This window comes from Stegodyphus dumicola, chromosome 4 (assembly GCF_044657685.1).
Source record: "Stegodyphus dumicola isolate Sdum_Otavi_A_Nest chromosome 4, ASM4465768v1".
NCBI classification, from domain to species: domain Eukaryota; kingdom Metazoa; phylum Arthropoda; class Arachnida; order Araneae; family Eresidae; genus Stegodyphus; species Stegodyphus dumicola.
The window spans coordinates 15,318,686-15,345,302 of NC_140771.1; the positions used below are offsets into that span (position 1 = coordinate 15,318,686).

At 31.2% G+C, this 26,617-nt stretch overlaps 1 protein-coding gene across 1 annotated transcript; it reads left to right on the forward strand.

Annotated features, from left to right (window-relative positions):
- Positions 1-4,735: 4,735 nt before the first annotated feature.
- LOC118181578 (uncharacterized) lies at positions 4,736-18,421 on the forward strand. Its single transcript, XM_035350730.2, has 2 exons — positions 4,736-4,864; positions 12,022-18,421. Exons 1-2 carry the CDS (start codon positions 4,848-4,850, stop codon positions 14,423-14,425), a joined length of 2,421 nt encoding a protein of 806 aa, XP_035206621.2. The 5' UTR covers positions 4,736-4,847; the 3' UTR covers positions 14,426-18,421.
- Positions 18,422-26,617: the final 8,196 nt, after the last annotated feature.

A 26,617-nucleotide genomic window follows, 5' to 3' on the forward strand; every position in this document is an offset into this window, starting at 1 on the left:
ATTTCCTCCGCTTCCTGTAATCGAAAATTGGGCATGAGTATATTGTTTATTGAAGGAGCTGAATACCTTCATGGAAGATTCAAAATGGGTCCGGGACTTTATAAACACCCTGTATATCAATCATAAAACATGCATTAAAGATTGTAATGTAAGTCATTACAAATTTTTATGTGCTTTGACCATATTTTCCCTAAACGAGTTTAATTGCTCCTTACAGTAAAAGACTTTCTTAGGGTACCGGCATTCATGGCTGCTTTACATTCACCAAATGGCTAACTCATTCTGATTTCGTATTTAAAATATGAGTTACATCAATCTAACTTAATAGCATGATTCCAACACTTTAGAACCGACTATGTTTTCTTTAAAGTAATCTAAAATATATACCTAAATAGTAAATTAAAAAAATTGGCTAAGAAGAGAGAGAGAATAAGAAATTGAAGAAGAAATTGAAGGGATGAATAAATAGAATAAGATTTTTATTTTTTTTTCTCTTCTAAATTTATTAAACCGAGGATTGCAAAAAAATATAAAATTTCAGATATTTTAGATTTGGGGACACCTAGTGTTTAAATTCTATCAAAGCCTTCCAAAAAGATGAGCTCCGGTATTTCTGTTTTATTTTAGCAGTAAGTAACACTTCGAAATCAATATTAACTTCTGGATGCGTATGCTTTCCTTGGGAAACAAAGTCTTGGATAGAAACTGAAACGTTCGAAGAAAAAAGCATTCAGCCACATGTCAAAACAGCCTCCAAAAAAAAAAAAAAAAAAAAGTGAAGTTTCATTATAGCAATACATTTTCCTGAATTTAATATGCGTATAAAAATATTTTTTTTCCTTTGGTAAATACTGGCTATTTTTAAAAAAAAGATGCAAAACAGATCATATGTTTAAAAATGTGTGAAATTAAATAATTCATAATGTGGGCCATTATTTCTCCGATCCAAATTTGTAACAGTTTAAGTTTAAAATAGGATTTTATTTTGCTTCAAATGAATTTGCTACAAATTTACTATTTGCAGAAACAGAAATTGCCTCATGCTTTTAGTATTACACCTGACTAGTATGTGTATTTATCTCACGTGAAATATCAAAAAGAATGAATGAATCCACCTTTGATATGAAAAATTTGAATTCCTCAAGACTGCTTTTAAATGAAATACTTTCTTGATATGAGCTTCTACTAAACTCACCATTAATATAAATTTATGCAATTAGCGTATATCCAAGCATCCTAATCATCATCTTCCCAAAGTCCTGCATCGTATATACTAAACTTAATAGCATATCAGTTGACACGTGATATTGAATTCAGTAAGAAATGTAATCTCATGGTAACATGGATGCACTTCAGTAGTAAAAATATTTCTTTTACGCTGGAAACAAAATACGAACAAACAATATGGAAGTGCAGTATCGAAGTCGAACTGCGTCAAGGCGTTCTCGAACAGATGTGAAATAGTGACAATCATAAGAATAGGACTATTCCGTATGTTCCCTGTGGTGGTTGTTCCTTATGTTTATTCATTAAAATTTAATTTTCTTCCATATTCTTGTTTCTTTATATCGTTCACTTCATCCTCAGGCTTTAATCTCTCTACATCTTTTTTTCATTCGTGAATTGAAATAAGTATAATTTACTTTCTAAAATCTCTTGAAATGCCACATTATACTATATGTTAAGGCTTAAATTCAGCAACTTACCAGAGCTTGGTAAGAATCATTAAGGTAAGTAACTGTTATCCTTACATTTGCTTTTTTTCATTTCATAATTGTTATCCTTACATTTTGCTTTTTTTCCCTTATGTGCACAAGTTCCATGTTCTTCCTTTAAAGTCTCTAAGAAAGATTTATTAATAAATGCTTGTATTTCAATAATAATTGTACGGTCTGGTTTTTGAGTGAAAATATGATTCCAGTCTGAGCCCCCAAAAGTGATGAGATCCGGTATATTATTTAATGAGATACATTTCGCAAGAGAAGAAGTAGAAAAATGACCTTGCTTGTTGGCATTAGCTGTATATAAGTCACGTGATCTCTGAGGTCACATACACTGTTTGTTTATAAAAGGTATACATAAGTCACGTGATCGACGAGGTCTTCGGAATGTATCTCATTATTTAACAATTTGTCATCGAGTTAAACATAATATCTTAACTTTTATTATCTGTTTACTTTTATTTAATTTAAATTTTTTAATTTTATTTCATTTTTTATTTTTCGTAACAGTTTGCCATTGGGTTCCGACATTTCTAATTTTAGATTTTAAGACCTCGATGCCCCATGAATGTAATGAATGTACACGTCTGAAGAATGTGTTCCGTCTCGCTTTGCGTAAATTAGTCCCTGCATTTCACTCAATTCAGAACTGAGCCCATAAAAATTAACAGCATTTATCCAAGGCCAGTAATATCTGACTGTTTTTAGTTCAACTTCGCTTAAAATGAAAAATACCTGCCATTGCTGATAGTTTAAAATTATTTCGATTGTGTGTGTATAATGACAAACAATGACCGTGAAATCATTTCAGATAGTGAAAGGATATGATACAGATTTATTACAGACCGAGAGTTTATCCCCATGGACTTCCGAAATGGTGGGAATTTTTTCATGTATTCGATCAGTTTCGAAGAGCAGCTTGTCCGCTCTGGCTAAATTCTTAAAGAAAAATCAGGATGAAGACATGGATCGATATCTCAGCTTGCTTAGCTCAGTTTGCTTGCTGAAAAAGCTCATGGAGATGTTAATAAAGGTAAGCAGGAAATTTTTAGGGCTCATTACCAATAAAAAATTAGTGAAAGTTGGGTTGATGACTCTAACGCTTTTGAAAGTTACAATAATGTTTCTTCTAGTAACTTTGCTAAGCCTTGTGCTAGTTTGGTTTCTGTAAATGATAGCATCATAGTTTCAACTTCAGAAAATCTTTCCTATTCAGATATTGTTAAGCCACGCGAAGTATTAGGCGAGACAAGGCACGCACTGCCAGGTTAATCCTAATCCAAACCAGATGCCTAATATTAATTTTATTCCACTAAATAGATCCCGAAACCTTAAATAGTCTGAGAGGTCAAAATACTGAATGAAGAAATCACAAAACATTCTGACAGCACTTCTGGTATCTTTACTGATTGATACATGAACATGATCTATGAAGTTCATAAAATATTTAATTAATTATCTATTCTGGTTGTATTGCAAACAATTTCTGGCAAATCTGATAATATTAATCAAGCCCCAAATTTATAAATAAAATGTTTGTGGTATTTAAACCTGCGTTCAGACCACGGTATAAAGGGCATAAGCCGAGCTGCGTTGCTAGGCAACCAATCTGTGCTACGTCACAAAATCTGGCTTAGGCCTCTTGTCATAAAGCTTCAAGTTTTCAACTTTATGCCGACTTGGGATAAGCGTCGACCAATCAGAGCAAACGCGCGAAGCCTGAATGGGAAAGCAGAGCGGGAAAGTTATTTCTTTGGCTGTAGACACTTCCACACTTGCGCTGTAAACACATTCACGCAAATTTAGCTTCTCTAATTTGCGTGAATGTGTTTACAGCGGCTTATATCCTGTGTCGCAGGTACTCTCGCATTTTATTCCTTATGACTATGTTTCTGTGATATTTACGCCGCCATCTGAATGCAGCCTAACATACTTGAAGACTGAAGACATATTTAGTGGAGGTACCCCAGATGGAAGCAATTAGTTCACTTTTATGATTTTTTATTGGTATGCCTTCTGGTAAACCTTTTTTTCCCCCTGCATTTCCTCTCTAAGTTTTTGAAACCTTTCATACTGTTATGATGACCTAATAGCACACTCTTATTATGCTCGTAGTCTGCATATCTTATGCTGTATATTTCTGATGTAATCATCTGTTTAAGAGCTTTGCTTACCGCCATACTGCTGTATTATTCTGGGTTTCTGACGTCAGGGCGATACTTTCTGGAATTCAAAGTAGTCCCAAGGGAACCTTAGAACAGTTTTTTCAGTGAACTTCGTAATTGGACAGCTTGGTTTTGTCCACTTTCGGAGGAGTGTATTTATGCAGCTTGGTCCATTAAGCAATTAGGATTGTGTTTTTCTCATTATTTAAAAATACGTTAGTAACTTCGGCCCACCAGCGGCCGAGCGGTAAAGTCGCTGAACACTGGTAGTTCGGTCCGAGTTTCGAATCCCGCGAACGGGCTGGCTGCACGGGCGTTTTATTGGTTTTCCCCATGTGTAACGTGTATACGAGCCAGTTTTCCTTAGAAAGTCCTCCACGAAGGCATCCCTCCCCTTAGGCAGATAGCCCTAGAGTCTTTGCCATAATCACACACACGTTAGTAACTTCGTTTCGTTATGTTCACAGGTAGGTTTTAGGCACTCTGGTGACTGTACCCACTTCTCGTAATAGTGACATAGGTCAAGCTTTCCAACAAATTTGTAATTCCTAGTGGCTTTTCTTTAAAAAACGGTCCACCAGCGGCCGAGCGGTAAAGTCGCTAAACACTGGTAGTTTGGCCCGAGGTTCGAATCCAGCGAACGGGCTGGCTGCATCGGCGTTTTCGTGTTTTTCGCCATGTGTAACTTGTATACGAGCCAGGGTCCCTTAGAATGGCCTCCATGAAGGCATCCCTCCCCTTAGGCTGATAACTCTTAGATAATCCTAGTGTGTTTTGCCATAATCTCAATAAACCAAACCAAACTCTTTAAACAACGGGCTAAAAGACTGTGCATCAGATGCAACAGTAAATTTTGTGTATTTAGTATGGAGCATGATATTGTGCTAACGAATTTATGTAATTGAATAATGCTTTTTTGTAAATGTAAGACATAGAAAAATTAAAAATATGTAAAAGCAGTATGGCATACTACTACAAGTAAGTTTTTTTTATTCATGGTAAATTTTTATTCCAAAACACCGGGGGAATATTTTGGATTGTATATTTTTTCTTTCCCTAATTGTTTGTTGACATGTTTCTTAATTTTTTAATAAATGATCGTATTACATAAAAATAGCGCAAATAAATAGTGGTGTTATTTTATATTTTTCAGGTAAAATTTGACCTGTTTAATAGAATTTATTTAAGCGAAAAATTTTTGTATGCCAGAATAAACTGATATGGGGTAGTGTTCTAAAAATACTCAGTTTTAGTGTTTTCTCCAGGATTTTCATATAAGACTTTGACTATTAAGGGGAGTTAAGTTAAAATCATAATAGAATCAAGATCAGCTTCAGGAGAGTAATATTGGTGTTATATAAAAGATTCACGTTTGAAGGATACATATAAAGATTTGGTACTTTTCCGTTTCGCCGGCGCAAATCTCTCCAAGCAGACTTTATTGGTAACAACACACAGTATATACATAAAAAAATGTAAGTCTAAGAAATTTTTATTTTGAAGGCATAAACATTTTAACATCGTTTAAAATGTTGTAAAAAGGCAATAAATAAAGACAATAATTTAAGAATTTACTATGCTTTCATGGTACAACAAACTGATTCGCCGTTTCATATCACGTAACTCCATGTGATCTCATTTTGGCTTGCGTAGCATCGATTTTTGCGCAAAAAATGGCCGCTACGCAAAGCCAAAATAACAAGACAAAGAATTGCACAAACTCGGTATCCATGAACACATTGATCTATTTTCACCTAAAAAAAAAATCCCAGAATTGTGCAAATTTGGCATTGCGCACTCCCTTCACTTTGTCCATGTACACATTGATATATTTTCACTTAAAAAGTGAAAAGAGCACTCAGTTCTACAGTAGAGGCAAACAAAAAATGCATGATAAACTGCATTTTAAACCAAACAATAAAATAACATAAAAAAGGAAAAGAATTTCTTATGCATTTAAGCACTACACAAAGTAAATATCCACTTACCTTATTTAGAAATTTCGTCGTCTTAAGTATGTGAGACACAAAATTCCTTAACAGTAGCCAAAAGCTTCCTAAAATTATATGAACTCGAATCCGTATATTGGCCATATAATCCATATAATTTACATATAAATATAAATTCACAAAAATAAGAGTAAAAAATATCCTCCATAGTTCATGACTATCTGGAAAATGGCTATTAAGTAAAGCTTCATTTACACACTAGTCAGTTAATGCTCTTTTCCCCTTTCATTCCAAATCTTACAGAAACTTCAAATTAATCTTACTACATTCAGCCATTCTACTGTCTAAACAATAAAACAAATAATGTACTTCCTAACCAACACACACCACAAAAACCCTTATAAAACATTCCATGATTCAAAATTTCCTGGAATAATGCAACAGATTATGTCATAATAGGTTTTCCATAACATTCAACTACTCAGGTTATCATAAATGAAACAACTTGACGATAAATAAAACAACTTCACAATAATACAAGGGGTACCCTTAAGTCAACTCTAACAACAGTTTCTTTGTGATATTGTTTATTATTTCATATCCTTCATTATTTTTCTCTCTAAAATGTTAAACATTAACTTACCATTATTAATTTTGCATACTGAACAAAAATGCAAAAATGACCAACTAATAAAATTATTAATTGGGAAGCAAAACATTTAGAAATGCAATGTGAAAAGCTGTGTGTAGGGAAAAGGTCTTTAAGGTGATAATTGATTTTGTGTTTCTAGTATTCCTTTTTTTTTACCGCTTTATGCTTCATACACTGTTGTGCCACAGATCTAGCTTTTGTCAGATGGTAAATAGACAGTTAAATGTGGTCAAAAACATAGCTGTTGATTTGAACAACTATATCGTAGAAATTTATTGCTTAGTTTTGATCAAATAGTCAAAAAATTAAGTAAGTGTACCTGAAAAAAAAAAAAAAAAATTGCCTCCGTTGATAAAAGTTTATTCATCAAACAAAAGGCCAGTATAACCAGTATTTAGCTGAAACAATATTTTGCAGTGGAATGAACAAATGTAATCTTCTAGAAATAGCAAACAGAGGTGCCACAACTTGAATGCAGATGATAAAAGAACTGTTAATATATTTGGATACTGGCATGCTCATCAGAGCAATGAGTAAAGAAAGATCTGTTTTCAACATTTTGGATTGAATGATAAATGCGACTTTGTAGATCTAACAACTGGCACACATACATTAAAAATTGAGGAATTCTAACAACTGGCACACATACATTAAAAATTGAGGAATTCTAACAACTGGCACACATATATTAAAAATTGAAGAATTCTAACAACTGGCACACATACATTAAAAATTGAGGAATTCTGGATTGCAGCCAAATGGTGAAACAAAAGACAAAGTGGAACAGTTTGCCAACTCTTAAATTCATATTTAAGAGAATTTATTTAATGGCAATGTGCATGAGAGAGAAAATATTTGATTTAATAATAGCAGTAATTGCAGAATAATGGCTTTCACAAAGATAAATAAATGTTATTCCTTCTGCATTTTTTTTTTTTTTTTTTTTTTTTTTTTTAACTCCACAAGAATAGCAACTGACCTATTTGCTCTTTCATCCAAAATTCCATTCTATGATAATCAACTACATTCAACCATTGTTAGCAAGCATAATGTCAACATAAAAGGTTACCATGCTGTTTGGTATTCAGTTACTAGTAGTTAAAAAAAAAGTTTTAAATATTACTGTCATTTCTCTAGCTGCCAGTAGCTGATGATTATGCCAGTTTTTTTCTTGTTTGTTATTCTCTACATTTACACAGTGATCTGTTTTCACTTAAAAAAAAAAAAAAAAAAATCTGAGAAATGCACAAATTTGGCAATGTGCATGCTGCTGTTGTCCTCCCCCATGTACGCAGTGATTTGTTTTCAATTAGAAAAACAACAGAGAATTGGACACATTTTAATCCTTAAAATTTGATTATTTAAAAAGTACAACATTATGGAATGCCAATTTTTACTTTTAAATGAAGTTCCTATTGGCCTAATTGTTATTTCCTTACATCAGGGTTTCTAGGGTCGTGGGACCTACAGCAGGATGTCGTCAAAATTTTTATCAATTTTGATATTTCCTTAACTTATTGTAATAATTTTGCAATTACCTAATATTTTTACACAATGTATCTGAAAATAGATAAAGATAAGAAAATGCAGACAAAGAAAAAAATGAAAACATTTCAACACATTCTTTTTATAATATAAACGTTCATTTTCCTTGCTTTGCACATGATGCTGTCATTTCGTCTGTTACTTATTTAAAATTTTCACATTGTTTTATGCCTTAATATTAGAAATTAAAGTTAATCTAAAACTGCAGTAGTATATTACAGTAAAAGTGAAAAAATTGACAGTTTCACTCATGCTTATGTCGGATTTGCGCAATAGTTACGGGGTCTGACAAAATTTTTGTAAATATTATGGGGTGTGAAAAAAATCTCAGTGTTAAAAAGGAGTTGTAACTGAAAAGAGTTTAAGAAAACCTGCCTTACAGTATAGTGTATTGTAATGCAATTTGTAAATTCCTTGAGAGGTGCTTGAATTTGGATTATCCAGATGCTTATTTGTGAGATTCCAGATTTAACGAAGAAATTGGAAATACTTGGTTGGTATAATGTTAATTTCATGGGAGCATAACTCACTTTTAATGAGAAGACCCCAGTTATAGCGATTAATATTTTTGTGATTCATAAAATTTATATTGACTTCCACCTCTCCAGCTTAGCTAATACTATCTTGGAAAAATTCCCTTAATATTCCAAAGTCAAATGAAAGTTAGTGATGAGTCATAAATCCTGCGAAGATATTATAGCAACCTTTTTCATCTTGTGGTGTGCATGTGCGAGGGTATCCCACAATGATCTTGATACAGACGAAGATATTGGAGGTTGCTGTTTGGATGGAAGTTTACTCTGCATAGGGGTTGCAGGATAGTGGACTTGTGTGGGGGTGTCATTCTTTATCTGCATTCATAGAGTATGATTGTGAAATTTTATCTTGCAATGTCGAAACGTAAAATTTTATCACTTGACAAAAAAAGTAAGGATTTTAGAGGATGGTATAAAACTCCAAAGTCTGCAAAAAATATGATTTATCTTCTTCTGCTTCATAACTGTTAAAGGAAAAAATAAAGTAAAATAAAATTTAAAAAAATAAATCGTTGCTTTCGATCAAAATAAGAATGCCTGTAAATATGTGAAGAAAACTGCTAAAAAGGATTTAGACAAAGCTGTTTTAAAGTGGATGAAGGGTCAATGTGTCGCAGATTTTCCTGTCAGTGGTCCACTTGTAAAAGTTCAAGCAGAAAAATTTGCTGAACAATATGGCCATTCTGGATTTGTATGTTTGAATTGATGGCTTGCTCGATTCAAGAATAGACATGGGAGAACCTTTGGAAAAATTTGTGGTGAAGCAAAATCTGCAAACATGGTGGATATCGCAATATGGATGAGTGAAAAGTTGTGAGAGAAGAGAGATTAGAGAAGGGTACACAAAAGCTAACATTTATGATGCCAATGAAATGGGCATTTTGTACAATGTAACTAACTGTACACTTTTAAGTTCAGGGGTGAAAGATGCATTGGAGGCTAGCTCTCCAAAAATCGATCGACAGCTTTAGTGTGTTCCTTGTCTGGCACTGACAAGAAGAAACTGTTGGTTATTGGCAAGTCTAAAAACTATAGGTGTTTAAGCATGTAGAAAAGCTTCCTGTTGATTATGGCCACAGCAAGAAAGTCTGAATAACTTCGGGAATTAGTTCCAAAATACAAGAGGCACCTGAAGAAATAAAAACATAAAATTCTTCTTTTAATTAATAATGGCAAAGTGCATCCTGAAATCACTGGACTTACAAACATTAGGATTGAATTTTTATCAATGAATTCTACAAGTGTTTATCCAGCCTATGGACCAAAGGGTCATCAGAAGCATTAAATCAAACTTTTATAAGCAGTTATTCTGGTATAAACTTCTCGATAGAAGAGGAAAAAATAGAAACAATCTCAAGTACGAATAGGAACTACTCAAAGTGATATGTTTAATGAATGATGCATGAAAAATCGTTACATCAACATGCATTACAGTCAAAAGTCTTTAATCCGGACTCGTCGGCACTTCGGCGATTCCGGATTATCGATTTTTCCGGATTATAGATCATCAGTTTAAATCTGGTAAGATGGCATGCAAAAATTATAAAATTAAGAATATGAAACCGTAATTTATGAAACAAAGAGCAATTATGATGGTAAAGGTATCAAAATTTACAAAAAAAAAAAAAAAAGAAAAAGAAAAAGAAAAAAAGCTTAATATATATTTGTTTACTTTATTAAACATTTCTTTCAACGCGCGCATGCGTAAAGCATACATTACGCATAGTCAAAATTAGAAAATTGCAACCAGAAAACTATTTGATGTGTACTCAGAATATTTATAATGACGAGGAATTTGATTTAAATCATATCAAAGACGGAATACATCGAGATGAAATACTACATTTAGTAAGGAATTATAAGCTGAATAAAATAAAAACATCTGCCCTGAAGATAAGGCTAGTGCTGACAGATCAACTTCCAGTTCATTGCGCGCCGCGACATCCCCCCCTTCCCGCAGAGCAGCGTGAAATTGATAAACAGATTTCGGAATGGTTAGAGAAACAAAGGATATGCCTTTATCCATTTTTTGCAGCAATTCCACTTTTTGTTTGATGGACATCGAAACATACTTTCGCTTTGTAGATCCTTTACATATTAGTAAATATATATCGGAAATTCTATTTGACATAATCGAAAGTTTAAGCATACTTTTATAAAATTGCTCTAACAGTCTGCAAAAAATAATAAGCCGGATCCAGTTCGAAGATTAAGGAACAACACAATCTGCAACATTAACTGAAATAGATAATTAGATAATTTTAGCTTAGCTTATACTATCCGTTATACATTAAACATGCAAGCGTAAACGTATTATGCGCATGCACACACGCGCACTTGCTTGAATGCATTATGCGTTGACGCATGCGCAGAAAGTTTGTAGCTTTGAGGTCTGGATTAACGACTTTTGACTGCACTAATTGCTTCCATAAGGCTGGATTAGACATTTCTCAAGAGGGGCAAATCGCTAAGGAAGAAGAAATAGACGATTTGGAAAATTTGAAAATTAGTAAAGAAGAATTTGAATATAATATATTTGTTGACACCAGTATTATTACTTCCGAGATACCTACTCCTGAGGATATTGTACCAGAAATTCAAGCTAAAACAGATGAAAAAATAATGAAAGCAATGATGCTAATGCCAAATGTGAAGAATTTCAAACTGAACTGACCCCAGCATACTTACGTCTTTTGAGTACGCAGAAAATCTTCAAACTTTTTGGCAGCCAGGGTTGCAAATGATGATGTTTTTCCGGCTTTGAGTCTTCTCCATAGAACAATACCATAAGAAAGAGATTATAAGGCAGTTCAATGTAAATTAACCAACTTCTTTTGTACTGTACAGACATGAAAAATAATTCTATATCATATGGTAAGTATGTATAACTTTTTATGATTTTTTTTTCCATGAACTGGTTTTTTACAAGTGCTTATAACGAGCAAAGAGCATAGTTCCTTCATGCTTGTTATAAGCCAGTTCAACTGTATTTGTAAATAGTCACCTCTTGACCATGCTATCTGAATTACTTCCATTAAAGTTTTCACTGACCTGTCAACTATTTTAAAAAACATTCACTTGTTATATGCCAGATGCTGGTGAAAATGTTGTGTTTAGGTAATAATTTTTACTTCTATTTTTATAAACCTAAGGAACAGCAAAATTTAAGTTTTGCGAGTTTTTTTTTCTTTTTTTTAAATCTTTTTACAGCATGTAATTCTTTTGAAGTAAATTTGAATTTTTTGAGCTGCTTTGTTGTTTATTTTTAATTTTCGTGCTTCTTTTTTATGTGTTGTTCCTTGGTGGGGGGGAAAAATTGTTCGCCAAGGAAATGTGATGAGGGATAACCGAATAAGCACCCTGAAACTCGCTCCATAATGAAGGCATACTAAGTGAAATACTTAATTTTATTGATTAAAAAAATTAAGTTTTATCCCTCTTTGTCTTTTGTAGGATTTGTGAATCTGAAGATCATGCTGATGTATCCGATTATAATGGATTCCAGTTGTATAAAGCTGTTAAAGCATCTGAAATCACAGAATCATCTGCAAATTATGATTTTTCAAAGTATGTGCTGATAGAGTTGCTTGACAATGTGACACCTGAAAGCAAGCTGTGGAAAGAACTTGGACTTGCAAACAATCGGAAAGTTACACATAAACGAATGATGGTTGATTCTCATCGCATAAATTGTCGACGAGCTATTGTAATCTGTGTCAGTTCAGAAGAAGCTAAATCAATTGCTTCTCGTTTATCACAGGCTCGGATCATGAATAGGAGTGTGTGTGCTGTAGTCATTCAAGAACTTCTCTCTGATCTTCGTTTATTTGAAAAACAAATCCTTCAGTACGGTGACAAGAAGCCACAATATCAGTTATTATATGTAACAGATCTGAATAAGTGCAGGACACCTGCCGGTTTAGTGAAGTTTCTGAGGGAGAAATTTTCAGCATTTGGTACTATCTTATCTGTTTTAGTGTGTGAAGATGCAGATGGATATGCATATCCTGAAGGAGTTATAAAATTTTCATACTTATCTGAAGCATTTGCTGCTGAGCTAGCATATGACCAATGTGTTGTGGGGAAAGAAAGATTATCTGTTACTGCACATCATAATATTTTGCTGTCCCAGTGTGATTTACGACTGAGGTTGAGGGAAGCTCATTTCATGCAGAAAGAAAATAGTTGTAAGTCTTTTATTTCAGTAAGTGAAAGGACTCCTGAGTACTCATTGTGTAATTCCTCTAATAGTAGCATTTATTCTATTTCAAATGGATTTAAAAGTGCCTTAGCACATTCTAAAAGTAAATCATGTCAATCAGGAAATATGTCAGAAGTTTTACATCAAAATGTTTCTGAAGACAGTGCAGGATCAACAACCTCCGATTGTAATAACATTGAAATTACATATGATTCTTCTGATTTAGAAGTTATACAGACTCCAAACCAGACAAATTTTGTAGACTGCCTTAAGAGTATTGCAGCATTCAAAGATAGTTCAGTTTCTAGCAATATTAGTGATGATGTAATGTCTGTATCTAGCGTAGAAAGTGCTGCAGTGAAAACAAATTCTGATATGAATTTTACAAGCCATACTTGTTTAAATAGTGTAGATATGTCAGAAACTATTGCACTTTGCCCTCAAAACATTACTTCATGCAATGACGGGCAGTTATCATTAGACACAGATAATCTTACAGATACCGCTAAATTTTCTGTGCTTAATGGTTCCCAAAATTTAAATCATCAAGGCAGTAATATTGGCAAAAGTCAACTGGCCAAAACTGTTTCTCAAGCAGATAAATGTTTAATATATGGCAATAGTGTTTTGAATTCTAGCTGTGATTCTGTATCCTCTAATGAAAAAACATTGATAGGTAAGATAAATTTTGATGAAAATGATGCATCACCGTCAAAAGAAGAAAATTCTTCAGTTACTTCTTTGCATTCTTCTGATTTAAAGCAAAATATTAAATCAGATTTGCATGAAAGTGCTGAATTAAACAAAAAAGATCCACAACAACCTGTTAAAGCTATTTCCATTTTATCCAGTTCATCATCATCTTATTGTGAAGAAATATCAGATTGTGGATTTTCAAAAAGGAAAAAGACATCAAAAGTATCTCAAAAATTATCTTTAAAAAGCAAAAGATTAGATGGATGTAAAAGTGCTTCACAGAAAACAGTATCATCTGCTTTATCTGTATATTCAGTGGATGATCAGCAGATGTCAGAACAGTTAAATACTTTTAATGCCCAAACTGGTTCTACTAGGAGTGTGAATGGCAGTATAAAAAATGCTTCTTCTTTATCAGTTAAACCATCATCAAGGATAAATGAGTGGCTTTCTCAATTACCTAATTCTTCTGACGTGTCTCGAGTTCAACAGATCTCAATAAATAAAACTTCTAATTCCATGAATAATACAAGTGTAGGGAAAAATTGTAGAAGTGTACAACTCGATTCAAAATGCAAAAGCGTGCAATCATCTGTTCGTCGAAGCTCACGATTTGCATCCTGCAAAAAGGCAACACTCATTTCGAATGATGACAATCAATCTAATGTTAAGTCTAAATCAGGTGAATATGTATCTGAAAGTTCTAAAAACAATAGCATTGATCTTCATATGCCACTTAGAAATACAAATGCTGATGAAGATCTAAGTCCTCTTAAATCTTGGTTAAGACGAGAGCTATTTGTTTCTACTAACAACCTAGTGACAAGACCTCAAGAAGGTATAAAAAGCATTGTTTGTGCTGCAATAAATAAAGATATTTTGATATCTGTTGGTTGCAGTCATATGACCTGTGAATTTTGCTATCCAGACTCTATTAATTTATTGCTTGGACTTGAATAAATACAATAAGGTATTCAAGAACAATAACATTTATTTAGCTGTGAGGTATTTACTGTAACATGTGTATAAATTATTACAAATAATTTCAGTGATTCATGACATATCTGAAAATTATTGCAGTGTATAAAATATAAAAATGCTGTATATGAAAGATGAGGATTTCACTTTTAAAAATATTTAGTTCTAGTTTGTCAGTAATTGTGGTTTTAATAGTTCTCTTTATAACTAGAGTATTCTGTACTGTCGATCTTCAGATTCATTTTGGGTACTCTGATGTTACTGTAACTAACTACCTTGGCATAATTTGGCAATTTTTTTAAAAGAAAAAGAATGGTAATTTCAAATCAGAGAAAGTTATTTATTTCATATCAGAGAAAGTTATTTATTTCATATCATACATGTTATTAGATACATATTTTAATTTTAGTTTCATATTTATCTTGGGAAACTATTTATGAAACTACTTACAAATAGCATCTCCTGCATGTAATTCTTTTAGTCTCTCAGTCTTACTGGCCATTCTAATTCTTCAAAGCAAAATTTAACACTTGTTAATTCTTTACTCCAGCAGTATATAAATTTGACTGCTGTAGTAAATGGCAGACTACTATTTTACTAAAGAACCAATTTACGCTTTAAATTCCAATGTGTCCGTTGAATTTTACATGTTGGATTTCCAAAAAGGTTGTTTTCCAAAATACAGCATCATCAAATATGATTCTGAACATTCCCATCTCTGTGGCAAAATATTATATTTATGCAAAAATTTCACAGGACTTTCTTCGTGTGCAGGCACATGTTTCAAAATTAATTTGAAGACTAAAAATACTGCAGTTTGCCTTTACAGCTTCTAATACAACCAAACACAGCATGCATGAAAATTATGGCATTTCTTATTCAAACTTATATAGTATAACCTGAAGAATTGTTGTGCACATTTTTGTCAACTTCTACAAAAATGGTTGTGGTAACCAAAGTACCTGATTTTGTATTTAACTGCTTGTTAAAATTTTACATTAAGGAAAGAAAAGCAAAATTTAAATTCATCAGATTTTTATATTGTGAAAAGGATTCCTTTTTAGGATAGTAGATGATTTGAAATTTTATGCTAGACTAATATTTGTCTGCTTTTGATATTAATAATTTAACTTTAAAATTTCAGATTCAGTTTTTAAAGATAAAAGTTAAGTATAATAAATATTAATTTTAGTATTTTACAAAATGGATATTTACTGTATAATGCTGTAAAGTTATTGCATTGATTGTAATTAGTGTAATAATGAGCTATAGTTATAAGGCTGTTATATCTGAAGTTCAGAATTAAATTGTGGATTTTAAGTGAATTGTAATTTAGAATTCAGATTCATGTTTATGTTTTAAATGGATGTTTTGTGTTATTATATAGAATGTAGTAAAACAGTAAATTTAAAATTTAAGAGACTTTTATGATTTTTTATTCTCTAATATTAATCATATTTTAAGTATTGTGGATTATGACTTATTCTTCTGCTGTTGGAAGCGGACTCAAAAATGTATTTATATAGGCACATGTGTATGTATGTATGTATGTATGTGCTATACACCACACATACATATGTACCAAACATTCATGTACATGCATACATGAACACGTACACATTTCTGAATCCAATCCCAGAAGAGTAGTTTATGACTTTCTGTGAAATGTAATAGCTAAGAAAGTCAATTGAAAATAGAAAAAAAAAAAAAAAAAATCTTTCAGTATTTGTGTAGCCCTTATTTTAGTAGTGAATTTATAAAAAATGTTGAGAAAATATGGAAGGTGGACTTTTTGAGGAGAGGGCAGTATAGTATTATTTTATCTTTTATAGATTATATTCAACTCTACTAGGAGTATTCAATGATTATATTCAACTAGGGGTATTCAATGAGTTCTAAACCTGAGTATACTGTAATATATATGGGATCATGAAACATACTGAAATGATTCTGTCATAGTATAAAATAGAAAATATAAATAGATAGTATAAAATAGAAAGCATACGCTTAGTAAGTATTATCTGATTTTAAAAGGCTATTTTATTCTGTGAGTTATATTTGTTAATATTTAATATATTGAACATCATTTAGTGATTTTTTCAAAAGAAGTTAAATGCCAATAAATGTTCATGAATACATTGCAGGTGTATAAATGAAAACATACCATGAAGGTATGCTGCATTCATGAATACATATGATGTGTTCATGAAGACATGGTTGCTGTTTACATTGATGCAGCATTTTTCAATATCTATATCAAAAGATGGGCTACTATGTTTAGGTAGGAGAGATTGTTGCTCAAAGCTGATTCTAGTCCAGACAGCAATGTGGATATGCTCACTGAAGAACTATGGGCTAAGCCTGAGGAAAAGATGAATGATAGTTTCTCAGATTGCTATGGAAATGGGCAGCTATACTGGATCTGTATAAAACACACTGCATGGTAATTAGAAATGTAAAAGATGGATGCCTAGAATATCAGACAAGAAGAAATATTAGGTTAAGTGTTCTCAAGAATTTCGTCCATGAAAAATTCCAATATAATTTTTGATATTTTCTGATTATTCACAGCTCTGGTTTCAACATTTGTTAAATTTTTTAATGTATTTTTTTAGCATACCTCTGCCAACAGCCAACTCAAACTTGTGTGCCATCTACTTATTTTGAATACATGGGGATTTACATGCTTTATATTTAAATGTCATTTTGCTGAAGCCTATGTAGTGGCTGTAAAAGTGTAAATGTCAACTGTATACATTTTTGTTCCTTCTTATAAAATCTTTTATGTCTTATAAAATTATTGTTTTTATTATTATTTATGAACAAACATATGTGTACCATCAACTTGTTTGAGTGCATGTGGATTTGCATGTTTTATGTTTAAATGTGGTTTTGCTGAAGTGGCTATATAAATGTTGGTAATCAATATGCTCCTCTTATAAAAGTTTTTATATCTTAGAAAATGATTGTATGAGTACTACAGTACTGATAAAGTGTAAATAAGCCAAATAAACATTTTTTCTTCAATTTACAAAATCAAATTGTAATCCTCACTAGTGACTTTTTGTGGGGATGGGGAGAATCAGAAAGTATCAAAACTTTTATTTACAATTTGTGAACTAGAGATGAAATGTGGCTTCCACACTGTGATCGAGAAACAGAATATGATCATGATGTGAAACAGTGAATCTCCTTGATCTGATTAGCTTAGAACCAGAAATTGAAAGCTTTTTTTTACACTGCCTTTGGATTGTATAGCACACAATACCATGATTTCTACTTCAGCTGTAATTGTAAAATGATGTAGCAAACTCAACAAAAAAATGTTTTGGTTCAGTAGCACTCCCTATACATAAGGCTCAAATTTTACAAACTGTTATACGGCTATACGAATTTTATCTTCTTCATTTACAATATTCACCAAAACGTTGTTTTAAAAACTGAAGCAACATTTGCATGGTTCATGTTATAGTGATGCAGTTTGAAGCATGCTTTTTTGTTCATTAGTTTGAAAGTTGTTTCTAATATTTATAATTTCTACTGGAATCTGTTGTATGAGCGAAGTATATTCCTCCCAAGGGGAACTATGAAGGAAACCAGATAAGTAATTTTAGGCATATATTTTGTACAAGTACTGAAGTTTTAAAATTTATTGAATGCTTCCCATAAATAGTATCTAATGGTGTTAAGTGTAATACTATGTAGAAAACTGCTATTTTAAAGGTATATTTTGACTTAATAATATCAATCTTTTAATGTTTTTGTTGTATTACTTGTATTTACAGATCTGCTTCAAGATGTTTTTTCTGTCACCATTTTGAATAATCATAAGAAAGTGTTTCATTACATTATTTATTTCACATTAGTTCCTATTTATTAACATAAAGATTTTCATAAGTACTGGTATTATTTTTTTATTGTTGAATATGTATTTGTAATATTTCTTTCTGATAAAATCATTAAATGCCAAAGAAAGTGCATATGCAGTTGGTCTTTCTTTAATGTAATATATTTTATTGTAATACCATCAAAATATTTTAAACTGAAAAATAATATTTTTTTTATAAATATTATATTTGGTGAAACTGTAATTAAGTATTGAAATTTTACCTTAAATAAATTTATGCATTTCAAAAATTTTTTTAAAAAATTTTTATTTATGAAAATCAGTTATGTTTCTTTCCTTGCTGCTGAACCCTGGGATATTCTTAACATACCAGACTGTTACAGTCACATGCTAAGAATTGTCCCGAACAATTCTGTGACTATTGTTTGCATTATACAATCTAAGAACACTAACCTTATCGTACCACTCAAAAAATTATAAGTACTCTGTGCAACATTTAATATCAAAAATAGTCTGTTTAAGTCTTTTTTAAAATATTTCATATTTAATCAGTAAAAAAAAAATTCATTTTGGTGCATTGAGATCATTTCTTTCAAAGAAGTAGCTGATTGTCCAACATAATGTTACTGATATTATTATTTTTTAAAATTTGTTTTGTTATTCTTAGTTGTAAAAATAAGACACTAAAATATACAAAACCATAGTTTGGAGACCTTTGGCAAGTTCACTGATGATATGGGGGTCACTGAAATTTTTGAGATACACATAAGTTTGTAAAGTTACACTTACGAAATTTTCGGACTGTTCAAAGCAGTCTCCTCCAGCATCAATGCACTTCTGTAGGCGAATTTTCAAAAAATTAAATGCCTCAAACGATTCATTTCTTGAATGCGATGAAAAAATGTGTTTATAGCCACATCAGATCTTTGGAATGAAAACGACGTCCATGTAAGTTCTTTTTTAGATTAAAAAATAGCCAAAAGTCACACACAGCTAGATCGAGTTCTCACTGTGATATATTTTTGTTCAAGAAACTCAGCTGTCAATCTTGCTGAATGAGAAGATGTGTTGTCATGGTGGAGGATGAGACTTCTAATATTCACGTCTTGACGAATTTCTGGAAGACAATGGCATATCAGTTAGCAGTGACCGATGGCCTTGACCAGTCCCGTACTTCTGAAGAAAACGGATACATTATTTTTTTTCATGGAACTTATTAATCATCAGTTACAATTTTAGCAATTATGTGGTGGCCACCGTCTTTAAGGGTTCCTGTACTGATTCTGACATACTCTTCTTTTTGGTGCTCAGTTAAATTATGGGGAACTCAACAGTAAACTAGTTTTTTCATACGCAATTCTTCATGAGTAATTTTATGTATGGCGGTGGATACAAAGTTAAGTTCCTTTCACATCATTTGGTAGGTGCAGCGATTATCATCGATTAATATTTTCCCTATAGCAGCGATGAGCAAACCAATCCCCAAACTCATCTACCACAGGGTTCGTACGGTCTTTAAAAGTCCTTAATTTTTTCAAAAATGATTTTTGGTTCTTAAAAGTCCTTAATTTTGGCCAAAATGAATAAACGGTCCTTAATTTTGCTCATTTGACATTTCTTATCATTTCTGTTTAAGAGGCGAAAGTGATGATGAAGGTGCTCGAGAAAAAAAAAGGGGGGGGGGATTCTGAAAATATTTGCCAAAATTAGAGCAATCCCAACCTGGAAGGCCACAACCCTTCCGACGCAAATAGGAACGAGATGCCTGGAAAGTGCATTTTCAATAAACTGTGGCTTCATCAAGCTGACTACAAAGACTGGATATTGATGGATGGCAATCCTTAAATGTGGTCTTTGTGTGAAACAAATTGAAATTTCTAGAATGGGAGAGTCAGCGTTGAAAATTCACATGAAAATTAAGTTTCGTTTTATCATTTCAATTTTTAAAAACTTCAATATTCCTAAACAAATTAGCTTTTTAAAATTTTATCTGGTATATAAGATAAAATAAAGAACATATTTAGGTAATATTGAATTTGCATAATTTTATGAACTTATTTATGAAATTAACAGTTACATTATAAAAGGGAACTTTTTAAAAATACCTCAATAAAGCATTTCTTTTGTAGAGGTGAACTTTTAGTACTGATCTAATATATTTATAAGATTTTAAACTGAGAAAGACAACAATAATAGATTACAATACATTGCAAGATTGACTGATAAATGTAAAATTTTTACATATCATAATTATGTGTGTAATTAAAACAGAAGTTACTCAATTAACTTGCATGCAAATTAATATTTTCTTTAACATGTTTGGGATAAACTGAATTTTAATAAATAAATATGTATATATTTGTGTATTATCTGAAGATATGAATGAAATATTTGTGACATTAAACATTCATCTTCAAGGAAAATAACAAAGTCAACTTGGTAAACTATTGGAAAAGGTAAGTTTTCTACAATTTCCTGGTCTATATTTAACAATTTTAAAATTTAGCACACTCATTCAAATAATCTAAATGTATGATGTTTTCTTTTGTGCTACATTCGTTTACTGAATTTGTTAATTAACTATATTGTACTTTAGATAGAAATTAACGTAGATATTCCCTGTATTTTACGGTACAAAAATTTATATATTTGATAATAATTGACCTAAATCTTCCCTATGTTTTCTTTGCATATACGAATGACTTTGGTAAAAATTTAGTCCGATGTCTTCTCCTCTTTACTGTGTATAAGTGCACATTTTTCGTAAAAAATTTGCATAAATCTCCAATTACCTATTTACTGCATTTTTCGTAAAATGTGCTTATTTTAATCTCTTATTTTTTTATATAAATCTATGCAAAAATGTTCTGCATATTATGATTAAAAGATAAAATTAATTTAATATCAAATTTTTACATATCCACCTTTTAGGTATGTACAGCAATATGGAATATATATAACTGGAAAATTTAAATGCAAAAAAAAAATTAATTTCTATTCAAAAATTACATAACACTGAAAATCACTTTTAATATTTCATTTCAAAGTGACTACAAAATATGCAATAAATTTTGTAAACCTGAGTTCTATGTTTTAAATCAGTTAATGCTATCGTTCATTTACATGGCATAAGAAAATGTCCTTCGGAAAAGCAAATAATTTATTTAAAGTGTTATTTAGTAATAATGAATTTAGTAAACAACTGTTTGCTACAGTTTTTTACTAAATTTAAATTTATGAAATGAATTTAGTAAACAAAAATGCAAATGAATGATAGCATTAATTGATTTAAAACACAGAATTGATGTTTACGAAATTTATTGCATATTTTGTAGTCACTTTGAAATGAAATATTAAAAGTCATTTTCAGCCTTTAAGTGTTATGTAATTTTTTAATAGAAATTAATTTTTTTTTTTTTTTGCATTTACTAGTGCATTTAAATTTTCCAGTTATATATATTCCATAGTGCTGTACATAACTAAAAGGCAGGTATGTAAGAATTTGATATAAAAATTATTTTACCTTTTAATCATAGCATACAGAAAGTTTTTGCATAGATTTATATAAAAAATATGAGATTAAAATAAGTACATTTTATGAAAAATACAGTGAAAAGGTAATTGGAGATTTATGCAAATTTTTTACCAAAAAATGTGCATTTATACACAGTAAAGTGGAGAATAATACATCGGATTAAATTTTTACCAGTCATTCGCATATGCAAAGAAAACATAGGGAAGATTTAGGTCAATTACTATCAAATATATACGTTTTTGTACCGTAAATTACGGGAAATATATACGTTAATTTCTATCAAATATATACGTTTTTGTACCATAAAATACGGGGAATATCTAGCTTAATTTTTACCTAATATATACGTTTATATACAGTAAAAAATCGGGGAAATTTACGTAAATTTTTACTAAATATATACGCATACGTGAAGCAAAAAAAATTGAGATTTACGTATATGCGATAAATATACGTAAATTTTTACTAAAAATATACGTAAATCCCTGAAGTTTACGTATATTATACGTAAAAGTTGCGAATGAACAGTAGTCTCTCGCGTAAATATACCTAAATTTTACGTAAAAGTTACGTATAGTATAACGTAAAAATATACGTTAATATTTAGTAATTGCCACTGGACACTTTTTATGATATTTTTACGTTCAACTTGAACGTTTTTTATACGAAAGGCCATTCGTAAATTGCACGTATTTTTCTCGTGCAATTTACGAATCCATGCTGCCTGAGTAGATCATTTTAAATCTACTAAGATGGCACGTAGAAATTAGAAAATTGAAAATATGAAATCGTGATTTATGAAATAATGAAGCATTTATGATTTAAAGGGTATCAAAATTTAAAAAGAAAAGAGCTTAATATTTATATGTTTACTTTATTAAACATTTCTTTCAATGTGAGTTGTTTGATTTGTTTTCTCTGCTAATACTTTAGACTAATACTATAGACATAAAATTTCTTGTTCAGTTATTAAGTTCCATTGTTCAAGTCCTGTAATTGCTGTGTCGAGAATTCCGAATAACTTGTCAATCAAAATTTTTTCTCGTTCGGTAACCTCTCTGTTACTTTCTTCACTATCGGTAGCTGTATTTTCTGGATTTAGAACCATACTACAGATTTCGTCCTCCGTTAATTGATTGATGATTGGGCATTGTCATCGCAATGAAAAACTTCTGTTTAACTTCCCTAAATTCTGCCGCCTGGTGCGGCCATGCGAGCTCTGGCGCTGGTTCTGGCTTTATGTGAATAACAAATCAGTTATTCTTAATTCAAATAGCACTAAATATAATCGTTTGTCCTATGAGTATCATTAACAAAATCTATTTTTAGCATAAGGAAAGAAATTTCTGCTAAATCTCCCCTTGTCAACATTTTAGCGCATTAAACTTAAATCCGTAATCGGATAATACTCTGTTATTTGGCGTCGCTGCATGATTCATCATTCAAGTTGTCATCCGTTGATAAACATGCGGTGATGAAAGCAAAATACAATAAATAATGATTCGCGATTTCGGCATCAAGGATATAAAATATTAGTTGGTGTAAAATTAACAAATGTTTCGGTTTGAGATTATGCCAAGCAGATACGCAGCTATGGAGTCAAGTTACTAATCACACAAATTTATGCTAAAATAATTATTTCTTCAATAATGAGATATTTTATTTAGCGCCAAACTGAGATTAAGAATCGGGATTTCCGACATGTTTTTTTATGATGAGGAAAAAAATCTAATGCGCGTACGTAAAGCATACCCCTTCCCTTCAAAAAAGCCCTAAAAAATTGGTTGGTGGTGGCTTTGAGGTCCGGATTTTAGATCATTCTAGATATTGCATCTCCAGATCTCGGACTTAAAACATTTCTTATAGAATATAATTATAAGTAAAATCTGCTCAATGAATTTTTTAATAGCCGCAGTTCTCCTGTGCTAAGGTAGCATAATCATTTGCCTTTTAATTTAAGGCTCGTATGAAAGATTTAACACCTTAATTTCTTTCTTTAATTTATTTAACTAAATTTATCTTATATACTGTATATATATATATATATACATCTGTACTGTATATATATATATATACTGTATATATATATATACATCTTTCAAAATATAACTTACCAGCATGGATTCACTCTTTTAAAATAATTCTACTTTAATTAAACTTAGGAGATAATATAATCAATTAATCAATATTGCTTAGGAAATAATTTATATATATATATATAGTAAAAAATGTATATTTTCACTATTCAAGTATTCACTGTGACAAGTAATCTTATCTTGTCACATGAACAGGCCTCTGTGGAAAGGGGCTTCTCTGTAAATAAAGCAATTGAAAATTTAAGTGACTCATCATACATTTTTCAACGCATAGTATTTGATTACATAAAATTTTCTGGAGGTGTTCTTAATATCGAAATTAATAAAGAAATGAGATCAGCAGCAGCTTCTGCAAGAAGTGGAGTTCGTTATTTAGAAGTTCAGTATTTAGAAGAACAAAAATCTTTAACTAAATCTGAAAATTCAAAGAGGAAAAGAAATATTATTGAGGAAGAAATTGATTATATGAAGCAGAAGAACAAATTTCTTCAAAGGGACATTAAAGACGTTAATGAAGAAGTAGATGCTTTAGCAGATGAAGCTGAGACCAGCAGGAGCATTGATTTGTTTATCAAAGCAAATGAACTTAGAAGAATAGTTAAAGAAAAGGAAATAGACATAAATAAATTAGATGTTAAAATAGCTGAAAAGATTTCAGGTTTAAAAAAAGTACAAATGTTTTGTATCTTTTATTGTACAGTTTATTATTCTAGTATCTTTCAAAAAAAAAAAAAAAAAACCAAGGAAATAAGTTGTATGTTAACAAATCAGTTATTTTAATCTGCAAAATATTCTTACATTGTGATTATAATAGTGGTTGACTGTGTTTAAATAAATATCAAATAAGTTAAATAATAATCATGTAAATCTCTAAAATAGTGACTGTTATTAGTGTAAAATACACTTATACATGTTTTTCAAGAAATTATGTCCCTAATTTAATGTTATCTACTTCATAACTTGTAGGGAGTTAGTTTAATTTTCAAAATTGTTTTATGGTAAGGATTAAATTGAATTTGATAATAGTGCATAAATACACACTTCTGTTAGTTTTTTAAAAGTGAAATTACAAGCATGAAGTCGGTTGTATGGATAATTGCTTTATTCTATTAATTTTTTTGTTTGCTGATAGATCCTTAATTTTTTCTTTGATGGTCCTTAAAAGTCCTTAATTTTCATGTAAGGAAATGTATACGAACCCTGTACCATACAGTAATCGAAAAGATTGCCCTATAACGAGCAGCCATAAGAGTAGAGCCGATCGTGGACTTCCTCAAACCTCGTTAAATGACATATCATCAAAAGACGCTGTAGACTGTGATGATAGAAAAGGTAAGAAGTGTCACTCTATAAAGAAATCGAGAAAGCTCTCACTTGGATAAAATACGCCAGGATACAAAATGCTGATTTTGAATTTAATTTTAAATAAAAAAGCTCGCAAATTGCTGCTGAACATGAAGAAGAAAACTTTGCAGCTAGTAATGAACGTTCTGAAAGGCTGAAAATAAGGCATGACTTGTAATAATAATAATAATAATAATAATCTGAAATGTTTCAGATTTTAAATTACGTCCAAAGGGGCGTTTTTTAACATTTTGTGTGTTACCTTTCTTTATTAAATATCATGTTCCTCGCACTTAAACCATAAGATTCAGTGCAACAGCAATATCGCAAAATAGTTTTAAAACGAGCATATCTTTAGAATTTCCGATACAGAGACTCGCGCTGGAGATAAAAATGTTTTTTCTGCACAACGTTGCCATTACTCGCTTTGAAATCCTTGAGTTTGTTAATCAAAAATTCGTCAAAGTTTTAAAAAATAGGAAATCGATCATAAAACAAATTTCAAATTTCAAATTTGGTCTTCCACATGTTCATATTCGTTGGAGGATTACGTTATTAAAAATTCGATGACTCTATGTACCGTTATTTTATGACAATGTGAGAAATATACATACATTTACGCAGATTTTCATTATTTAATTTCTTCAAATATAATGCAGGACTCTAACATTTTATGGCAACAGTTTGAAAAGTGAACCGACATTTATCCGTCCGACGCAAAATGCCAAAACGAAACTAATAGTCCTTCGGAATTCAAATCCCTTTGGACTAATAATAAAAGAGAGAAGCATTTGTGTTGATACAGAGGGTTGTTCTGGATAGGAAAAACACGTGATAAAACAAGTGTACGAACAATATTGTTTAAATGCAATTTTTAATGTGTATGAATGCGAAGTGTTTTACAGAATCTTGCCCGACAAAGCTCTTTCTGTTTGGAAGAAAAATACATTGGGGGGGGGGTGAAGTGTAAGGAAAGGTTGGATGTTTTGCTGGAACACAACATGAATAACAGTGAAATAGCAAAACCCGAAAACTCTCCATGTTTTAAGGGTATAAAACTTTCCCCCCTTAAAATACCGGGCTTATTATTTTAAAATCAACTAAAGTTTTACGTCTGATAGTTAAGAAAAAATTTCATTTCTTTATTTGCCTGACTTTTATAGAGTGAAACTTCAAGACAAAACTACAAGTCATACTTAAAAAAGTATCACTGTATTCCTTGAAAAAATGAAAACTGGCATAGGTATTGCACATATAGTTTTTCAAGGTATTCCTGTGTAGTGCCCTGACGTTTCACCTGTGGTCTGTTGTGCTTTTGGTCACTGTGGAAAGAATTTGGAGGCGGTGGATTG